The following is a 17843-nucleotide window of genomic DNA, read 5'->3' on the forward strand; positions in this document are numbered from 1 at the left end:
GCACTTTGTTTTGGTTGATGTTGGAGTTGAGAGGTGATTGAGTGACATCAGCACAGATTTGTAAACAAGTGGTAAGAGAAACAGCCTGACAGGAATATCACAAAAAGTCAGTCAGTAATTACTGTGGAAATAAAATGCAGATGAACCAGTTTAACACATTTAAAAATGATAGCATTTGCCAAATAAACAAAAAGAAACCCAAAACAAATTAGTTATTATATACTAAAGTCATTTGTGTGACATTTGAAAATTCCATGTATTGGCCATTGATTGAGAAAAGAGAAAACTCACTTCTCTTTTCTAATGGTTGTGCTCTCATCAGTGTCTTTGAAACAGCTTGATCTGTTGATTATATCTGTGAAATAACAAAAATTACTGTGAAATGCTTGTGAGGAAGGAGCCCAGAGATATTCAAATGAACTTACAAATCGGCTTAAAACAGGACTTCATATAATTAGACACAAACCAATGAGATTTCACCACGTTTGTTAAATAAAAGACTTTCCAGGTAAAAAGTGTTGCTCAGTTGACCTTTTTAAAAAGCACCACAGTTGTGTGTCTTTGTCACACTGAGCTGGTCCTACAGGTTCCACTGCTGGTGGTTTCAATGGGGGCCTTGATGAGGACTTGAGACCGCAAATACCTCCTTCATTTACTTGTCTTTTTGTGCATTGTCCGCACATGTATGTGCAAGTCAAACATGTGCAAACATTCAACCACACGCTTCCTCTGCAGTCTCCTGCCTTTCAGCTGTGATGCTGACACACAGCTGAAAAGTGTAACCACACACGCACTGCTGAGTAGCACATCGTCTTGACAGGAAATGACAAATTGAAAGGCGTGGTGCAGTGTGTGTGTCTGTGTCTGTCAGCACTGGGAAGCGTGAGTGATACACGGTCTTACTTAACGCTGCCCTCATGTGGAGAATTTTGCGAATCTGGATCTTGAAATCTTCACCAGCAGGTCCTCAACCCGAATAACAACCTGGAAAAAGTACAGATGTAACACTCTTATCTGGGGGTGAAATCGGAAAGTTGGTTGCCAGGAGGTGATAAATCTCCTTCTGTGAATTCAGAAGTATAACTGCATGACACCAGCAGTGAACTTATCTCAGAGTGAACTGGATATACACATTTGAGAACAGCAATCCACGAACAGATAGAAAATTTATTCACGAAAGTGTTAAACAGAATTTTGGAGCTGTCTATATATCTATATATATATATATATATATATAATGTGTGTGCTGTCCTCAACAAAGACAGAACATGAGCATATATATACATATGCTTATGTTCTGTTATGACTGTTATGACCTGTTATGACCTGCTATGACTTGTCATAGCAGGAAAGCACTGGTAGATGAACAACCACTGTGCTCCTCAACAAAGACAGAACATGAGCATATATATATATATATATACATGCTTATGTTCTGTCTTTGTTGAGGACAGCACACACATTAGAGGAAGATGAGACTAGATGTGCCCATTCAAAGTGATTAGAAAAACTGCCTTTTTCAATCACCTGTAGACTGACATGACCATCCTCCTCTCTCTCATTCAGCTCACATCCTCTCTGTGCAGCTGCAAGCAGGAAGCGAATAGCAGGCCTTTTCTGTAACTGCCGTTTTGACTTGTCATAGCAGGAAAGCACAGGTAGATGAACAACGACTGTGCTTCACATTCAAGGTGTCCCGGTAAATCTTGACATCGGGTTGCCACGAGCAACACCGGGACCCTGAAAGTGAACTCTGGCAATTCATTTGCTTCATTTATCCTGTAGAATACACATGAGTGAAAACAAGATTCACACAACCATAAAATTAAAATGCAGCAACCCCACATTTCACCTACAGTTGGATGGGGCATCCCTTACACTTCCTGTTCATTACCTGCAGCTAAATCCCGTTGGCGTTTTTATTTTTGATGTGAACTTCCTGTGAGCTCCACCTCTTGGTGCGGTCACGCATGAAATGAGTTATAACACAAAGTTTTTCAGATGGCGTTTGACAGCAGCGTGTGTATTCTGTTTGGAGACAGGGGTCCTGTTCTGCTGTGAACATGGATGAAGTCACAGCCGGTGCAGGTGAGTGAGGCTGACCCAGGACCCGCAGGCTGCTATCCGGCTTTGCCTCCATGAGGTGGCGCCTTTCATTCACCACAGCAGCTGCATGAGGCCTGACAGAGTCCACTCTCCCCAGAGGTCCGCGTAGATCCAATTGTTCTCCTCCCTGGATCGCAGTCTGAGGTGTGAAGGTGAGAGCGTAACCCGCACACTGTAATTTTTTTTTAAATTAATTAATTCATTTTTTAAGTTCCACAAAACAAAGAAACAATCCAGGAATTTTGGAGGTCAGACTTAATAGGAAGATGTAAGGAATAATCGTGTTTCACTCGGCGCTCTCACTATCCACCACCATGCAGTTACTTCTCTTTGCAGCGGCGTTCCTCTTTACGCACGGCCTCGCCGCGTCCGTGCGCCCTGACAAGTGCGCGTCCCGGTGTGACGTGAGTCTGTGTCCGAGCCCCAGCTGTCCCGGCGGGTACGTCCCGGACCGGTGTGACTGCTGCTTGGTGTGCTCGCCGCGGGATGGAGACCCCTGCGGCCGCAAGAACGACCTGCCCTGCGGGGACGGACTGGAGTGCCGGCCGCTCCCGGCGGGGAGGCGGCGCGGCTCCCGTGGGGTCTGCCGCTGCAAGACGCAGCGCCGAGTGTGCGGGAGCGACGGGAAGACGTACGGCAACGCGTGTGAGCTGAGGGAGGCCAGCAGGAGAGCTCAGCTGAAGGGGAGAGCGGAGATTGGCCAGGCGCACAACGGAGCCTGCTCTCCCGCAGAGACAGGTAGGGCTGCACACGGGAGCCCCATCATGTGACCGTGCTGCGGCTGCTTCACTACTCTTGGCTGACTCCCATACCATCTAATCAAAGAAAAGTTATTTGTTGTTATACTGTCATGACTGTAAAGTGACAGTCTCATCCAAACCTCAGCTTCAGTTTTTAGTTAAATCTGATGCTCACTAGTAGTTTTACCAGAGGACAAACATCTGTGGCTCACTGTGTATGAGGCCAACTAGAATAATTTGATATTCGTCTTCCTTGAGATAGACAGACAGGCAAATAATTGGATAGATAAATAACATGGATTGTGATGTATGGTCGTGTGTGTGTGTGTTAGTAGAAGCTGGTTTTTCATGTCAGCACAGGTGTTCCCATGGTGCACCCCGGCAGCCCTCGCTACAAATTCAACTTCATCGCTGACGTTGTGGAGAAAATCGCCCCTGCTGTGGTCCACATTGAGCTCTTCGTGAGGTGTGTGTGTCTGTGCATTTCTTTTTTCCTTATCCATCCATTCTGGGAAGGACTGTCAGTCCAAAGAGCTTCAGTTCTTTGGTGCTGACTGAAACTGGTCATATGATCTCCTCCCCCCCCCCCCCCCCCCCCGGCAGACATCCTCTGTTCGGCCGCCACATGCGTCTGTCCAGCGGCTCTGGGTTCATTGTGACCCACTCGGGTGTGATCGTGACCAACGCTCACGTGGTCACCACGGATGTCATGGTAACGGGGAAGGCCCAGCTGCGTGTCCGGCTGCACGACGGCGACGCGTACGAGGCCGCGGTCAGGGATGTGGACAGGAAGGCAGACATCGCAACGATCAAGGTCAACCCTCAGGTGAGAGAACACAACTTTACCGCCCCTTCACAAAAAAAAGAAAAAAAAAAAGCTGTGTCTGCCAGACACTCAAAAGGCCGGTGGAAATACTTTCATAAACACCAGCTCTGTGACTCACAGACACGACGCCGATGTGTGTATTCTCACACCCATATCTCAAATACTTGGACAGTTTTGTAAGCTGTAAATTCTTCCTCCTTTATTTCTATCCGTGTCTCTTCCAGGAAAAAAAAAATTAAATAAAAATCTAATCTGTGTTTTTTCTCTGTGTCTGCACCGCGCACATCGTTCCGCAAACATGCGCTGGGATTTGGGAGCAGAAGCGGCTCCCCGTGCTGTCTCTGGGCCGCTCGGCTCATTTGAGGCCTGGCGAGTTTGTGGTCGCCATCGGCAGCCCCTTCGCCCTGCAGAACACCGTCACCACCGGCATCGTCAGCACCGCACAGAGAGACGGCAAAGAGCTGGGCATCAAAGACTCAGACATGGACTACATCCAGACCGATGCTATTATTAATGTGGGCTCACACACAGCCGTGCACACACACTATGTACAGCCCGATTATTTCAGCTTTGCCTGTTTATAGACTGTTGGCATGTGTCTGCGTGTGATCATTTAATTGATCTGTTTGTGTCTCTCATCTGTGGGAAGTACGGAAATTCCGGAGGACCTCTTGTTAATTTGGTGAGTAGTCATGTGACTGTGACTTCTTCTCTGTTGAAGGATTTTCAGCACCGTTCCAAAAACACAAATGTACATTAGAGACAGTGATACACTTAAAATGTATGGTCTAATGTAGAAATACAAGCACATCTTAAATCAGATGTAGAAATATCCACAACCCTTTGGTCAAACAAAGAACCTTTCACATTTCTAATCTGTGTATTTAAAAAATGTTCCCTCACATCCTGCCGTGTTTCTTTCAGGATGGGGAGGTGATCGGCATCAACACTCTGAAGGTGACGGCAGGCATCGCCTTCGCCATCCCCTCAGACAGGATCAGTCGCTTCCTCGCAGAGTCGCAGGCCAAACACAGCAAAGGTCAGGGGTCAAAAAGAACCCACCACTCTCACTGCTGCAGAGTGACCTCATGTGATGTTTCTGAGTAAATGTCCTTCCACAGAAAAGACCAGTCAGCAGAGGAGACTGACCGAGGACTCGCAGTCTGATGCAGGTGAGAGCTACAGGTGCACGAGTGATGCTCACCACTGGCTGCGTCACTGGTGGTTAAGGTTGTGATTTCTTTTCATTTTCAGAGCCGAAGAGACGGTTTTTAGGCATCAGGATGCTAACAATCACTGACCAGTGAGTTAAAACAGCACAACTCTTTTTTTTTTTTTTTATATTTGCTAGCTAGAGTATTTTCAGTACAGATGCAACTCGGCATTGGCTTAAATGTCAGCCAATTTTCCTTCTGTGCAGGTAGTTTTTGTAAATGGTAATTGTTTAAGTTGCTATTTTCTCTGTTAGCGCAAGCACATTGTTGATTTTTTTTTTTTTTTTTTTTTTTTGCTGCTGCTTTTTTTTTTTAGCCTTATAGCAGAATTAAAACGTCATAACCCTGACTTCCCTGATGTCAGCAGCGGAGTGGTGGTCCAACAGGTTCTACCCAACACAGCAGCAGACAAGTATGTTCACACACACAAGAAACCTTGGAACCAGATCTAGTTTCCTCAAAGTAGCACTCATCAGCCAAACCTTTGGTTTTCCCACAACTGCTATAAAATCCATACCCGTAGTATCATTTAGAATTTGCCCATAATGTTTCTGTTTCCCCCTTTTCTGTGTTTTAGAGGCGGGATTCAGGAAAGCGATGTCATACTGAAGCTGAATGGACGTCCGGTCCACACCACTGAGGACATTTATGTAGCGCTGCAGGGTGACCAGCCACTCCTGCTGGAGATTCGCCGAGGCCTTGACGACTTACTGTTCAACATCCACCCGCAGGTCGTAGCACACTGAGCAACACAACCCCCTCATTTGGTCTAAATTTCACTTTGTGCTTTGCAGTGGCTTTGAGATTTCACCTGATGTGCTAGAAGGAATTATAAATAAGCTTCAAATGCAGGAATATGACCTGCTGTGAAACATTTTCTGACACAGGGCACTTACTGCCAACTCACATTGGTCTGATGCATATCTTCTTTTACAGCTGAAAATCATTTTTGGCCGTGTTTTATCAAAGACTTTGTGCGCAGTAAGCTGGAGTTTGCTGCAAGAGTCGAAGTACTGTGGAGGAAAATATACTGTGCTGTATATTTACGAGGGCTAATAGAGTGTCAGAATAAAAGCCTCCTGTGTGTATATGTCAGTCTAGTGACTTCAGCAGCTGCTATGAACAGAAGACTGTTGCAACTCCTTTGTTTATGTCATCTCATCCCACCTCCCTCATCTCTGCCTTGGAAAGATATTCTCTTGATTTAAACAAACCTAAGCCAAGATTTAGTGCTCACACATAGCGCGCACACAGACACACACTTTCATCCCCTTCTGCTTCGGTAATGGAAATCTTCATGCATGGCATTTTTTGAAGCTTGAAGTTCAGGAAATCTTTGAGGGGGTTGCTGCACTGCTGATAATCCAGATACAAAAATTTCTGACAAAACTCATGGCAGATTTTACAGTGAAATAAAACACAATTAATAGTTTGCGTGAACAAACTCTGTTCTTTATGGCTGGACATGTTTCTGCTTCAGTTTGTGCGCGAAGTTGAGTTGCCCCACATTCCCTGAAGGGAACCCTGGAACCTCACCTGTGCGCAGCTCGTAAACTGGACCCAGACAGACAATCCTTACTGTTTATTTTAAATACCCATTGTGCCGTGTGACTGTTGGAGGCGACTCTGCATGACAGAGGCCCCACGAAGGGAGAAAAAAAGGAAAAGAAACTAACAGGGCGTGATTCTAGGGGGAAAAAAAGGAAAATGTCCTGAGAGAATCATGAAAGATGGCAATTGTCAACAAATAAGCACCATATAATCACAGGCTTCTTTTATCATGTTCTTCTGTGTGTGTGTGTGTGTGTGTGTGTGTGTGTGTGTGTGTGTGTGTGTGTGTGTGTGTGTGTGTGTGTGTGTGTGTGTGTGTGTGTGTGTGTGTGTGTGTGTGTGTGTGTGTGTGTGTGTGTGTGTGTGTGAGAGTGAGAGACGCTGACCCAGTTTTTTGAGCATGCATGTTTTTTGTCTTGCCAAGACATATTGTCATGGCAGAGCACCAGACTACTTGAGTGGAGTAAAGAGAGGATACAGCTGGTTGTCCTTATACAGAAAAAGAGTCCACATCCAAGCTGTCCACACTGTACCACTAAGCTCTTACTGAGTCAGAACAGCGCCCACTTTTGCTGTTTTCAGACTTATGCTAAAACTAAAGACACATCTCATCCTGCGGATGAGCTGAGCCAGCGCTCAGGCCAGAAGACCAGTGACTGTATCACCATCTACAGGCCAAGTCTGGTTTTAATCACCATTATCTAAGATCCCCCAACAGGCCAGTAGATGGTGCATTGGGTATATACATTTTCTCCTGAGATGGCAAATGCTGAGATTCAGGTAGTAAAGCTACTGTAAGTTCACCACAGCCTACTTATAGCTGTGGTTTCTGACTGGGTCATTTTGGAGTTAAAGTGGAGGGCAAGAGTTAAAGATCTGGAACTGCACACACAGTCTCTATTCAAAGCTTAACTGCTGCTGAAGAAAATCATGCTGTAATCTGTCACACCGATTTTGGATAAATTTCCTCAAAGAGCTTTGGTTGGATCAGTTTTTGGGTCGTGTTCAGCCGAAACGGGACCTCAGTCAGACGCATTTGTTGGGTATGAGTGCAGGACTGCGGGACGGGGGACATGGGATGATTTTAGGTTATTGGAGGCCTTATTTTTTCTTGTCTATCTCTCTGAACCCCCCCCCCCCCATCTACAGCTCCTGTAATTATAGCGTTCCTGAAAATACCCTACCCACACCCATCCAGAGCCAGGTCACGGTCCAGGACTATCAAAGGGAATGATGGAGCTTTAGGTCAGTCACGTGTCCCAGAGAAAAATACTGATGATACGTTGTTTATCATTCATACATAAAGAACGACACAATGTGTGTGTGATGTCAAACTATGAGTCAGCGCTGACCTCAGGCCCCTGCGACATTCTGAGTGCTGTAAAGTGATCTTAATGGAAGCCAATCTGCATCATTTCTGTGATTCTTGAAAACAAACACACACGGACATGTTATGTGCCACTGAACCTGGAGTAAAAGCATCTGCTCTTAGAGAATACAAATACTGAACGGGTGATCTGTGGAGTGTGTGTGTGTGGAGTGGGAGTGAATAACTAAGATGGGAAATTTTCCAAGATGAAATAGCAAAACAGACAGAGGCTACAAGTCAGACATAGAAGTTAAGACTGAATTTGTGAGCCACAGTAAGTTTGTGCTCACAGATTTCAGACTGGGAGCATCTGCTGTGGTAACAGAACTGAAGACAGATTGGACTCAATTAAAAAAAACAAAAACGAACTAACTGCTTCCATCTGTCTGGCATCCAGTTCTCACTGTCACTGACTCAGACTGACTGTATATGAAATTATGAAATGCATTTCAACCTGCTGCACACGCAGCTTTTCTGTACAGTATAATAAAGACACTGACTCAAAAACTGGACAGTTAAAATGGAAAAACCTAAGTAGATCCATGTGTTGGTGCAGTGTTTCCTGCCCCCATCCTCCTCCAGAATTCTCATAAACTCTCATTCTCATTTGTTACATTCAGTTGCAAAGCTGTTTTTTTTGGCTGTGCATGTATTTCTTCCCGTTGACACTGTATAATAGTTTTATTTTCCAAAGGATTTTGAACTTTTATTGGGGGGTAGAAATTCCAGGCATTCCAGATGAACTATAATCTGTTTTTACTGACTTCCTCTCTGGAAATATTTCACCTCTCCTTATCCACTTTTTTTTTTTTTTTTTGACTAAAATGAGTGCGCAATGCTCCCTTTGTCTCAGTTCATCCCTAACAAGAGAAAAAGGTGGAGAACATGAAAGATTTTAAATGAGTGTTTGATTTTTTTTTTCCCCCACCTACGCATTACATATAAATTCAGGAAGTTAAAGGTTTGACCACCCCTCTCACTGTCTCATATTCTTACGTCGATATGTCTGTTTCCATCTTCCTCTCCTTGTCGGTTTTTTATTCACACCTGCTATTTCAGCTTTTTTCCTCAAAACTTAAATGAGTCTCCAGTGTCTCCATTAATTGTTTCCTTGTATCCCTCAAACTCTAAATATTTTCATTTAATATTTCTAGGTGTGAATATATTTCGACATCCCCTGGTAAGGGACTTGTTTGTTTAACAGTAGTTTTCCTCAATATTCGTAAAGCTCCTCGGAATTCACAGGAAAAGGACACATTTGGCATCTGAGGCATAGCATGATAGAGGTCCGTCACTACTTGAGCTCTTTCTCCTTTTTGTTTTACAGCTCTGATTCCAGCAGTTCTGGCTGTTTTCAGTGACCAACTGAGGAACATGGTGGAGCATTTAACAGCTGAAAGCAAACACTTCAATCAGGAGTTGATGAAAGCCCAAGACATAGATGTATCATTGATTGGATGGAGGAAAACATTTCTTTAGATGAATAATTATGCTGCTTCATTGCTGCTGGATGTGGAGGAAGCAGCTGTTGGCTGACACTTTCGTCACAACGGTTCAGTACGTCAGTGTTTTACTTATCCATTGTTAGAGAGTTCTATAAAGCAAGAGGACACCCACGTGTCCTATGATGTCACCCACTGATTCATCGTCACTTATCAAACACAGTGTCCATTTTTATCAACTTGTTTGTTGGTTAATGCAGATTTGGGTAAAAACCCTCACTTGCTTTTCTTCCCGTGAGCTCGATGAAAAGATGGATTCCACTTTCATGTCACAGATTCTCAGCAGTTTCACACAGTTTGCCCTTTGCTATTTGACACATAATATCAATCACAGCAGGCATTTTCGTGCTGTAACCATTTCTGGGTGAGCGTCAGCTAGGGTCGTGACACGAGACTGTCAGGTCACAGGCAGAATCACCAGGAAGTCATAGAGTGTGAAGAAAGGTATCCAGATTTAATGTATCCTCTTCAGCTTCCTGTGGTGACAGTAAGTAGATGTGTTTCAGGATAGCTTTCACCTTCTTCCCAGTTTTTACGCTAGGCTAGGCTAACCGTCTGCTATCTGGATAGTGGTGGTCTACTATTCCTCTCATTCAACCTTTTGTTTCCCAATATATTACGCTGTTCCTTTGAGATAAATTTTTTTTCTGTCAGTATCTGAGCGAAGCAAAGGAGCAAAAGGCTTTCAACTCAGATAGAGGCCAGCACACTGCTGCGGTTTTATGTCTTTACACAAATCCCAAACTGAACCAGTTGGCCTTATGTACACACTGCTGAGGGAATGAGACACACGCACACACACAATATCACACATGCGCACGCAGTCACACACAGAAAACTGAGCCCAGAAATTCTTTTGTCAGGTCTCCAGTGGTAGCAAAAGCCTGAATCCTGTGAACCTTTCCTCCGTCTCAACTCCTTCTTTCTGACAAACTGCTGATTCATGCTTTCTACTCCTCTCTCACCCTCTCTGTCACTCTCTCTCTCTATCGAGTCTGCAGCCACTTCCTTGTTTCGTGTACAGGCTTTTCTCAGGATTTTGAATAATTCAGTTGGATTTCCTCATCTTGTGTGTGTATGTGTGTGTCTGCCTGCTAAGGCAATAGTATTGTGTATGTGTTAGCCAAGTATGTGGGTTTTATGTGGAGGTGTAACTGGTCCTAATCGTCCCTCCTGCCTGTGCAGTTCATTTGGTGTTTGAAGAAGCAGTAATTGGCTAACACTGTAACTGTATAGCTGGCTAAATCTCCTAATGAGAAGAGTGCCTGCTATGCTTTTGCTGGCAGACATCCTGTGGTTAGTGCTGCCTCACAATGGAAACTACTGTTGAAAAGATTCGTCTTGTTTTGATTCTCCATCCTTTTGGGGGTTATGTCATTATTTGCGCAGTTCTCCTGACAGTTTTTCAGGTTCAGTTCTCCCTGAAATCATCATAAGGGATTTCTCACAGCAGCAGTTGGTGATATACCTGCTTTGCTTTTGCTTTGCTTTTCAGGATAGAACATCAAAAGCCTCCTTTCAAAAGCAGAAAGGGATTCATGGATAGTAAACATTTGGATTCTGCGTGACTATTTGAATATTGCAGGGATGAAAAACAGCACTCTTTCTGACTTATTGCCTATGCAGTTGTTTTTCTCATTAGTATAAGGAGTTAAAGATAGTCTCCTAGTTGGTCCATCAATATTTAAATAGACACACAGAACCCAAGAAGTGCCTGTCTGTGGATTTCCTGTTGATAGGTTGCAGCAGAGGAACATATAAGTACAGATACTAATCTGAATGTATCAATAGAATCAAACAAGGCCAGTCCAATTCAAGTAATTTCAAAAATAGCTCTATGTGAAAATGTTAATCAAGCTGTACTGAAGGTAACGCTGTGGGTGTTTAGACTTTTTTAATATGTTTGGTTTAACTGCAAACTACTTATAATCAAGTGATGGCATTCATCTAAATTCGTCAAAAAATGCGTTCGTTGATCGGGTTTTTCGGTATTTACTCACTTAGGGATCATTTATTTATCATTTTGCCAGTAATTTCAGAAATGATGCAGTATATAAAGCGGCAAATAAACTAAACAGTTGAAATACTTTATTAAAAGAGAAATTAGATGTTGTCAGTATTCCCTGATCTACTCCAAAGAGGGTTTCTCAGGCTGGAACCAATCCCAGCTGGCGCTGGGTGAGGGGGGCCAAGTTTCATCCCTGGACAGGTCACCAGTCTATTGCAGGGGTGACATAGAGAGCAAAACAACAATTCACACTCACGCTCACGCCTACAGACAAGCCAGAGCCAGCAATTAACCTAAATGAGCAGCTCTTAGAACTGTGGGAGGAAACTGGAATAAACCCACACAGGGAGAACATGAAAGGGATCAAACCCACAATCTCCTTGCTGTGACACCACCAAGTTTACCAAGATAATTATTAACAGTATTTATGATATGTTTTTGAGCATTACATGCTAAGAGTGAAAAATTGGCCATATGTTTGGCCTGAAACATGCAACATCATGCCCCCTTGGTTATGTTTTTGCACGTGCTTTGACTCCAGTTCTAGATATGTCATTTACATTAGAATGTAAAGTGTTTTGTTTTTTTTTTTTCTCCCCATGTTTATCATCATATGCTCTCACAGGTTCCCATATTATTGGCACGGGACTGAGGGTGAGACAAAGCTAGAGAGAGGCAAGGAGGAATAGACAGCATGGATGAAAGTGAGTGCATGTGTGAGTCTGGACATGTGAGTGTCTGTGTGAATTAGCGTTTCTGCATGAAGACCTATTTGTGCACCAACGCTCCCACGCTCTAGAAACTCTCACCCATGACATTTGTCCTGACATCATCGCATCACTTATTCTCCTATCACCATGTCGCTGTCATCGCTGAATGGGTATCACACCACAGGGGCCGTGCCACTGTCACCTGGACAAAATGTCATTCCCTCAGGTCTTTCAACTGAAAGGCTGAAGTGAACATGGGGGACAGATCAGGGTCACGTCTGCCAAAAATCTGAGTTCTCTCCCCTCAGTCATTAAGTGCTTTTAGTTTTACTAGAAAACAGCATCACAGAAGGCCCGACTGTTGGAAATATCCCTGCAATTAAATCTGGCTTAATTTTTAAAATGGATCAGATTCACCTACAAGGAACTGAGCACTGAGGCTGAGTTGCGTGCAGCTCTGGGGATGAAGAGATGGAAGGGCAGATGCCTGCATGGATGGCCGGACAGAGTGACATCATCTTAATGCTCAGAGGAATAGAGGCAAACTTGCAGCGATGAGGGAGCTCCATATTATGTTGCCGACTGCCGGGAACTGTGATGTTACGTAATTGCACATACACTCACAGCATATACACAGTGATAGAGCCATAGGCAGCGACTTAAGGGGAAGTGGGACGGACCCCTCACCTTCTTAAGTGCTTCTGCCATCAGCTTTCTGTTGCTTGCATAAGAGCTCTCTGGTTAGGAAGCCATGAGAAACACGTGATTGCTAAGAGTGTTCCTTCTGGCAGAGGGGTGCTTTCTCATTCTCTTTCCCACGTTTTCCTTCACAGCAATACTCATTATGTTAACATGCTGAAGGACAGCGACTACAACGAGGATAGCAGGATTACAAAAAGAAAAAAAAAAGAGGATATTGGCTATATTAGCACATATATCTTCTAAGAACCTACTGATGATTGAATGTAAGTGAAGGCTTTGAGGATGACAGATATAAACGACATCTGGGGAGCTAATGATGACAAACAGCACAGCCAATCTTCATGCCTGTAGGCAAACAAATATGATGTGCACACACCACCCACGCATTTGCAGGCACCAGCACACTCATGCTCGCATGTGCGCAGAGATGAAACTGTGGAAGGTGCAAAATGCTGAAACAAAAACACATCAAATGAAGAATAAGCTCAAATATTACAACACAGTGTTCCTAAGAGAAAAAACACCAGGATGTTTATTTGCTTGTTAACATTCAAGTGATAATGTCATTCACTGACCTACAAATCAAAATCTGATAAAGTAGTTTTTGTACCTAAACATAGCAAAACCTCAACTGTGTCATAATACTGAACTATCTTTCAGCAGTGATGTCGTGATTTGGGGACTTCCTGCCAGCAGGGGTGTCAAATTAGAAAATGAATGGCTCCAACCAGCAATTTAGCCTTTTCGGATTTCGCCTTTATTTTAGAGAAATTTGTTTCATAAGCTTTTTTTTTTTTTTTTTTTTTATAAAAACGCTGTATGCTAAATGTAGCGTTCGTCTCTTAAGGGGCTACTTGTAATTTTGTCCATCACCAAACTTGTTTTCTTCCCAGGGGCTAATGATGACGATTGCCATTTTGGCCATCATTTTCTTTCCAAGCCCTGTGGGCAGACTGGGGGCTGAAGTGACTCGCTATTGAAGAGTCAGATAGTCCAAGGCTAGCTGATTAGCATGCTAACTGCAGTGGAAGAAAAATGTGATAGAGAAAGGAGTTAATATTTACTTTCCATATCTGGAGAGAGCTCATGGGGTGTTGAGGAATAAAATTTTAGCACTTCCAGGCTGGTAAGAAAACAGCTGTTAATGCTAATGTTAGCAAAGTACCAATAGCAAAATTAATGAATGAGTTACATGAAATCTTTCTGCAACTTTATAATGAGATCAGGAAAATAAAAATAAAGCTCTGACATTTTTCCTTTTGGGAATTCCGGCAAACAGACCTGTCAATGCTGAATGCAACACTTTGGTCATAGTTTTTATGAGGAGGTGGAGACACTTTTGTCAAAATGACAGAACAATCAACTGTCAATTCACATAAATTCTGTTGATGATGGACAACAATAACATAGCATATATGGGAAGAAAAGAACTGGGTGTAGGTCCAATTTTCCTTTTGGCAGTTTTCATTAATTTTTTATTTATTTTTTAGTTTATTAAGTTATTTGAACTTTTACATAGACAGGCACCCACAGATAATTTGCACCAACTTGTTAAGGGGAACTATTTTGTAGTTTTGTTTTTAATGTTATGATGCAAACCTTTTAGAATAATAGTTCACAAGATGCCAGAGACATAATTTAATAACTGTGTATGATAATATCATTACCCTTTTCTCCCATCTATCCCTCCAATACATGTCCTTCGTCCCTCTTACTCCATTTCTTCTTCCAGCCCAAGGCCACATTCCTTCTGTCATTTGTTCCTTGTCCTTCACTTTACCTCCCAACTGTATTTGCACTGTATGTGAACATAAAAAAACCCCACAGGTATTTTAAAGTCAGTTGAAATGAGGGTGCTGTGGTAAATGTTTTCTTACAGGTATTTGAGGAGATATCAACACAAATCAGCCCTAAAGAAGGCAAAATTCAAATCAAAGTGTGTTGAAGCCGCCAGAGAGTTGGTGTTGCTATGGAGACAAGTGAGTGCTCATGTGAGAGCCCACTTCACCTGATGTTTGGGGGGGGTCTAAATCTGTCACTGTGATCAAAGCTTAACTGTGAATATATGCTGAAAGGTTGATTTGCTGAAAGCTGTTTAGAGGAAATGTATTTTTTAAACGTCCCATATTACTCATATATGCTGCAAACAGTAACACTCCCTGGCACACAAACACACACTACTGATTGATTTGTGAATATTCTTAAACTTCCCCATCCTATATTGGTCATTGGAGCAAAAACACAGCTCTTCTTTTGAGGGACCAGTGCATTTTGCAGCTCGAACGCAAACATCATGACACCCCCCCCCCCCACCACCACCACCACCATGTTTTGATATTAACTGCTTGCATGAATATTGCTCAAGCGTCACATGAGCCAGCTACAGCCAGCACGTGCAGGACGCGCAGCAGAGGAGGCGCTGGATAGTGCGCATGACCGAGAGTAAACAGAGTGAAAGCACTTGGAAACCTGAAGTCATCATTTCTACAGCTTTTCACTTTGGACCAAACTACAGTAATTACAGAGTGGGGGAGGGATGGCGGGGGGGTGGGCAGCAGAGAAGAACTTGGATTGAACTGATGTGACAGCAGTGTGTGATGGTTTTTAATCGCAGCCCATCTCACTGACTGGGAGGTTTGTTTGGCCATTTCAGCACCGGACAGCTCTCCGCGTCTCGTGCATGTGCGCCCGGACGGCTAGCCTCTTCGTCAGCGGGTGGCGGGCACGAGCAGAGAGCATGGCGGACTCTCCACGGCTTCCTGCCCGCAGCTCCCGCTGACGCCGCGCCCGGAGAGATGAGCGTCCCGGAGTTCCTCCTGGAGGTGTCCTTAGTGGTGATCGCCGTGGTGTCCCTGCTGACAAACCTGTCGGTGCTGCTATGTTTCACCCAGAGCGCCGAGTTAAGGTCCCATGTGCCCGGGCTCTTCATCCTGAACCTCTCCATCTCCAACATCCTCCTCGCCGTCATCAACATGCCCTCCACTTTTCTCGGGGTGGCCAAGAGCGCAAAGCCCCTGGGGGATCCCCTCTGCCAGGGCGTGAGCTTTGCTGAGACTTTCCTCACCACTAATGCCATGTTGAGCATGGCGGCGCTCAGCATGGACCGGTGGGTCGCGGTGGTCTTTCCGCTGAGTTACTCCAGCAAGATGCGCCACAGAGACGCTTTCCTGATCGTGGCGTACTCGTGGCTGCACGCTCTCACCTTTGCCCTGACACAGCTGCTGATGGCCTGGGGCGGGTACAGCCACACTTATGCCTCGTGCACCGTCCACCTGGACGGCGGGGAGAGGTCGCAGCTGCCAGTCTACGCGGCCTTCACGGTGCTGTTCCACCTCAGCAGCTTCGCGCTCTGCCTCCTTGTCCTGTGCTTCGCCTACATGAAAGTTCTGACAGTGGCCAGGTCCCACTGCAAGAGGATAGATGTCATCACCGTGCAGGCTCTGCTGCTGCTGGTGGACATTCACCCCAGGTAAAGCCCGCAGCAGGCTCAACTCTGCAGCCAGCAAGTTTTCCCATATCTAACATGGTTGTGTTTCCAGGGAAGATTTGGGGCAGGATGTGCTGACTTGTTGTAAAATAACAGAGAAAAGCTGTGAATGCGCCGGCTGTGTGGTCAGAGCTGACATGATCTCTCTCTCTGTGTCTGTCAGCGTAAAGGAGAGATGTCTTGCAGAGCAGAAGAAGAGGAAGCAAAGAGCCACAAAAAAAATCGGCATCTTCATTGGCTCCTTCGTCCTCTGCTTTTCACCCTATGTCATAACAAGGTAACACCCTGCTCTGCAGCCTAGAAAACATCCAACTATACCGTTTCCTCTGTGTTAGATGGATTTATAATACAATAATAGACTTATTCTGACCATTTTCTTTTGTGGGATAACTCCTGTTCAAGATTCAATACAGTATCATGGAAACCAGTTTTTAATTCTTTCTTCTTGAAGGCCCTATGGTCAAGTTTGCAGAAATAGCAGAAAGTTGAGCAATGGCAATGCTGTAAAATATTCTTAACAACCCTCAACATTAGAATAACATAATAATACTGAGTGTTGGTTTTTAATGGGAAATCAAGTTTATTTATTCCCGGGGCTTGCCAGTTTGAGGCCTTTGCTGATATTATTTAAATTGAGAGTCCTCATGGAAGATCTCGCCCTGATGCACAAATGCATGTTTACACGCAACTAATCAATAATATTGAATGTTCCCATTCACTCTCTAGCCAAATGAATTCCTATAATCCTTTAAGATTATGATGTTTGCACTATGAAATGATGAGCCACATTTGACCTGCATGGTCATACTTTTTATTAACAGGATGAAAGAAATGGATTTACATGTTAAGTAACTTCTTCTGCTTGAATTCCTCCTGCAGACTGGTGGAGTTGCTGCCCTCTGTGCACATCCCCCGGTATTTGGGCATCGTCACCAAATGTCTATCGTATGCGAAGGCTTCCAGTGATCCGTTTGTTTACTGTCTGCTGAGGCAGCAGTACAGGAAGGTCCTGGTTAGCGTGATCAGCCGGGCTCTGGGAAAGGACCAGTACTCGCTGTCTGCCCACAGCACAAGCAGCACGCTGGACACCACAGATGACAACTACATTGCCAGGATTACCTGAGCTCAGTGTGCTGGTTTTGAAGCGATTCAACGCACGTATGCCGTCTGCAGGGAGGTCAGAGTCCTGGGTCTGTTAAAAGAAGATGCCCTGCACATGAAAAGGAGTGAGTGTCTTGCTCAAGGACACTTTAACTGAGGGCGGGACTGCCTGTTTAAGCCACAGCGTTGTCCACTGGGAGAAGTGTAGGTTCAGGGAGACGCCGCCGGCCTCTGATGTGGGCTAAAGGCCCCATAAGACTCTGCAGTGCTGTTTTCACAGAGCGGGTCGCCTGCTGAGGCATTAACAAGGATCAGCCACGTGAAAACCACAACACCTATTATCATCAAAGTAAATGTATGTTTGAAGTAACCTTGAACTTGTCAGGAAGTGGTCTTCGTGTTGTGTTAATGAGCACCATTTTTAAATCAAGAAGTGGTGTGTGAGGATGTTATATCATTGCAGAACACAAATGAAATAATAAACTCCACACTGAGTTCATTACAGTGCATGATTACAGATTCAGTAA

At 44.3% G+C, this 17843-nt stretch overlaps 2 protein-coding genes across 2 annotated transcripts; both read left to right on the top strand.

Annotated features, from left to right (window-relative positions):
* The first annotated feature begins 2367 nt into the window (after positions 1-2367).
* htra3a (HtrA serine peptidase 3a) lies at positions 2368-15532 on the top strand. Its single transcript, XM_029500625.1, has 11 exons — positions 2368-2844; positions 3207-3312; positions 3450-3672; positions 3993-4187; positions 4322-4354; positions 4597-4711; positions 4794-4844; positions 4927-4975; positions 5203-5298; positions 5464-5617; positions 15382-15532. The coding sequence occupies exons 1-11, from the start codon at positions 2421-2423 to the stop codon at positions 15505-15507; spliced, it is 1572 nt and encodes a 523-aa protein (XP_029356485.1). The 5' UTR covers positions 2368-2420; the 3' UTR covers positions 15508-15532.
* On the top strand, positions 15500-17699 carry gpr78a (G protein-coupled receptor 78a). The gene is made up of 3 exons (XM_029500638.1): positions 15500-16197; positions 16379-16492; positions 17095-17699. The coding sequence occupies exons 1-3, from the start codon at positions 15524-15526 to the stop codon at positions 17336-17338; spliced, it is 1032 nt and encodes a 343-aa protein (XP_029356498.1). The 5' UTR covers positions 15500-15523; the 3' UTR covers positions 17339-17699.
* Positions 17700-17843: the final 144 nt, after the last annotated feature.

This window comes from Echeneis naucrates, chromosome 1 (genome assembly GCF_900963305.1).
Source record: "Echeneis naucrates chromosome 1, fEcheNa1.1, whole genome shotgun sequence".
Taxonomy (NCBI): Eukaryota; Metazoa; Chordata; class Actinopteri; order Carangiformes; family Echeneidae; genus Echeneis; species Echeneis naucrates.

What these genes read in the sequence shown, in the direction of transcription:
- htra3a (XM_029500625.1), top strand. Translation starts at nt 2,421, where the DNA reads ATGCAGTTACTTCTCTTTGCAGCGGCGTTCCTCTTTACGCACGGCCTC. An exon ending in CACATTGAGCTCTTCGTGAG is followed by an intron (nt 3,313 to 3,449) that starts GTGTGTGTGTCT and finishes CCCCCCCGGCAG; the next exon opens with ACATCCTCTGTTCGGCCGCC. An exon ending in GCAGGCCAAACACAGCAAAG is followed by an intron (nt 4,712 to 4,793) that starts GTCAGGGGTCAA and finishes GTCCTTCCACAG; the next exon opens with AAAAGACCAGTCAGCAGAGG.
- gpr78a (XM_029500638.1), top strand. Translation starts at nt 15,524, where the DNA reads ATGAGCGTCCCGGAGTTCCTCCTGGAGGTGTCCTTAGTGGTGATCGCC. An exon ending in CTGGTGGACATTCACCCCAG is followed by an intron (nt 16,198 to 16,378) that starts GTAAAGCCCGCA and finishes TGTGTCTGTCAG; the next exon opens with CGTAAAGGAGAGATGTCTTG. An exon ending in TCACCCTATGTCATAACAAG is followed by an intron (nt 16,493 to 17,094) that starts GTAACACCCTGC and finishes TTCCTCCTGCAG; the next exon opens with ACTGGTGGAGTTGCTGCCCT.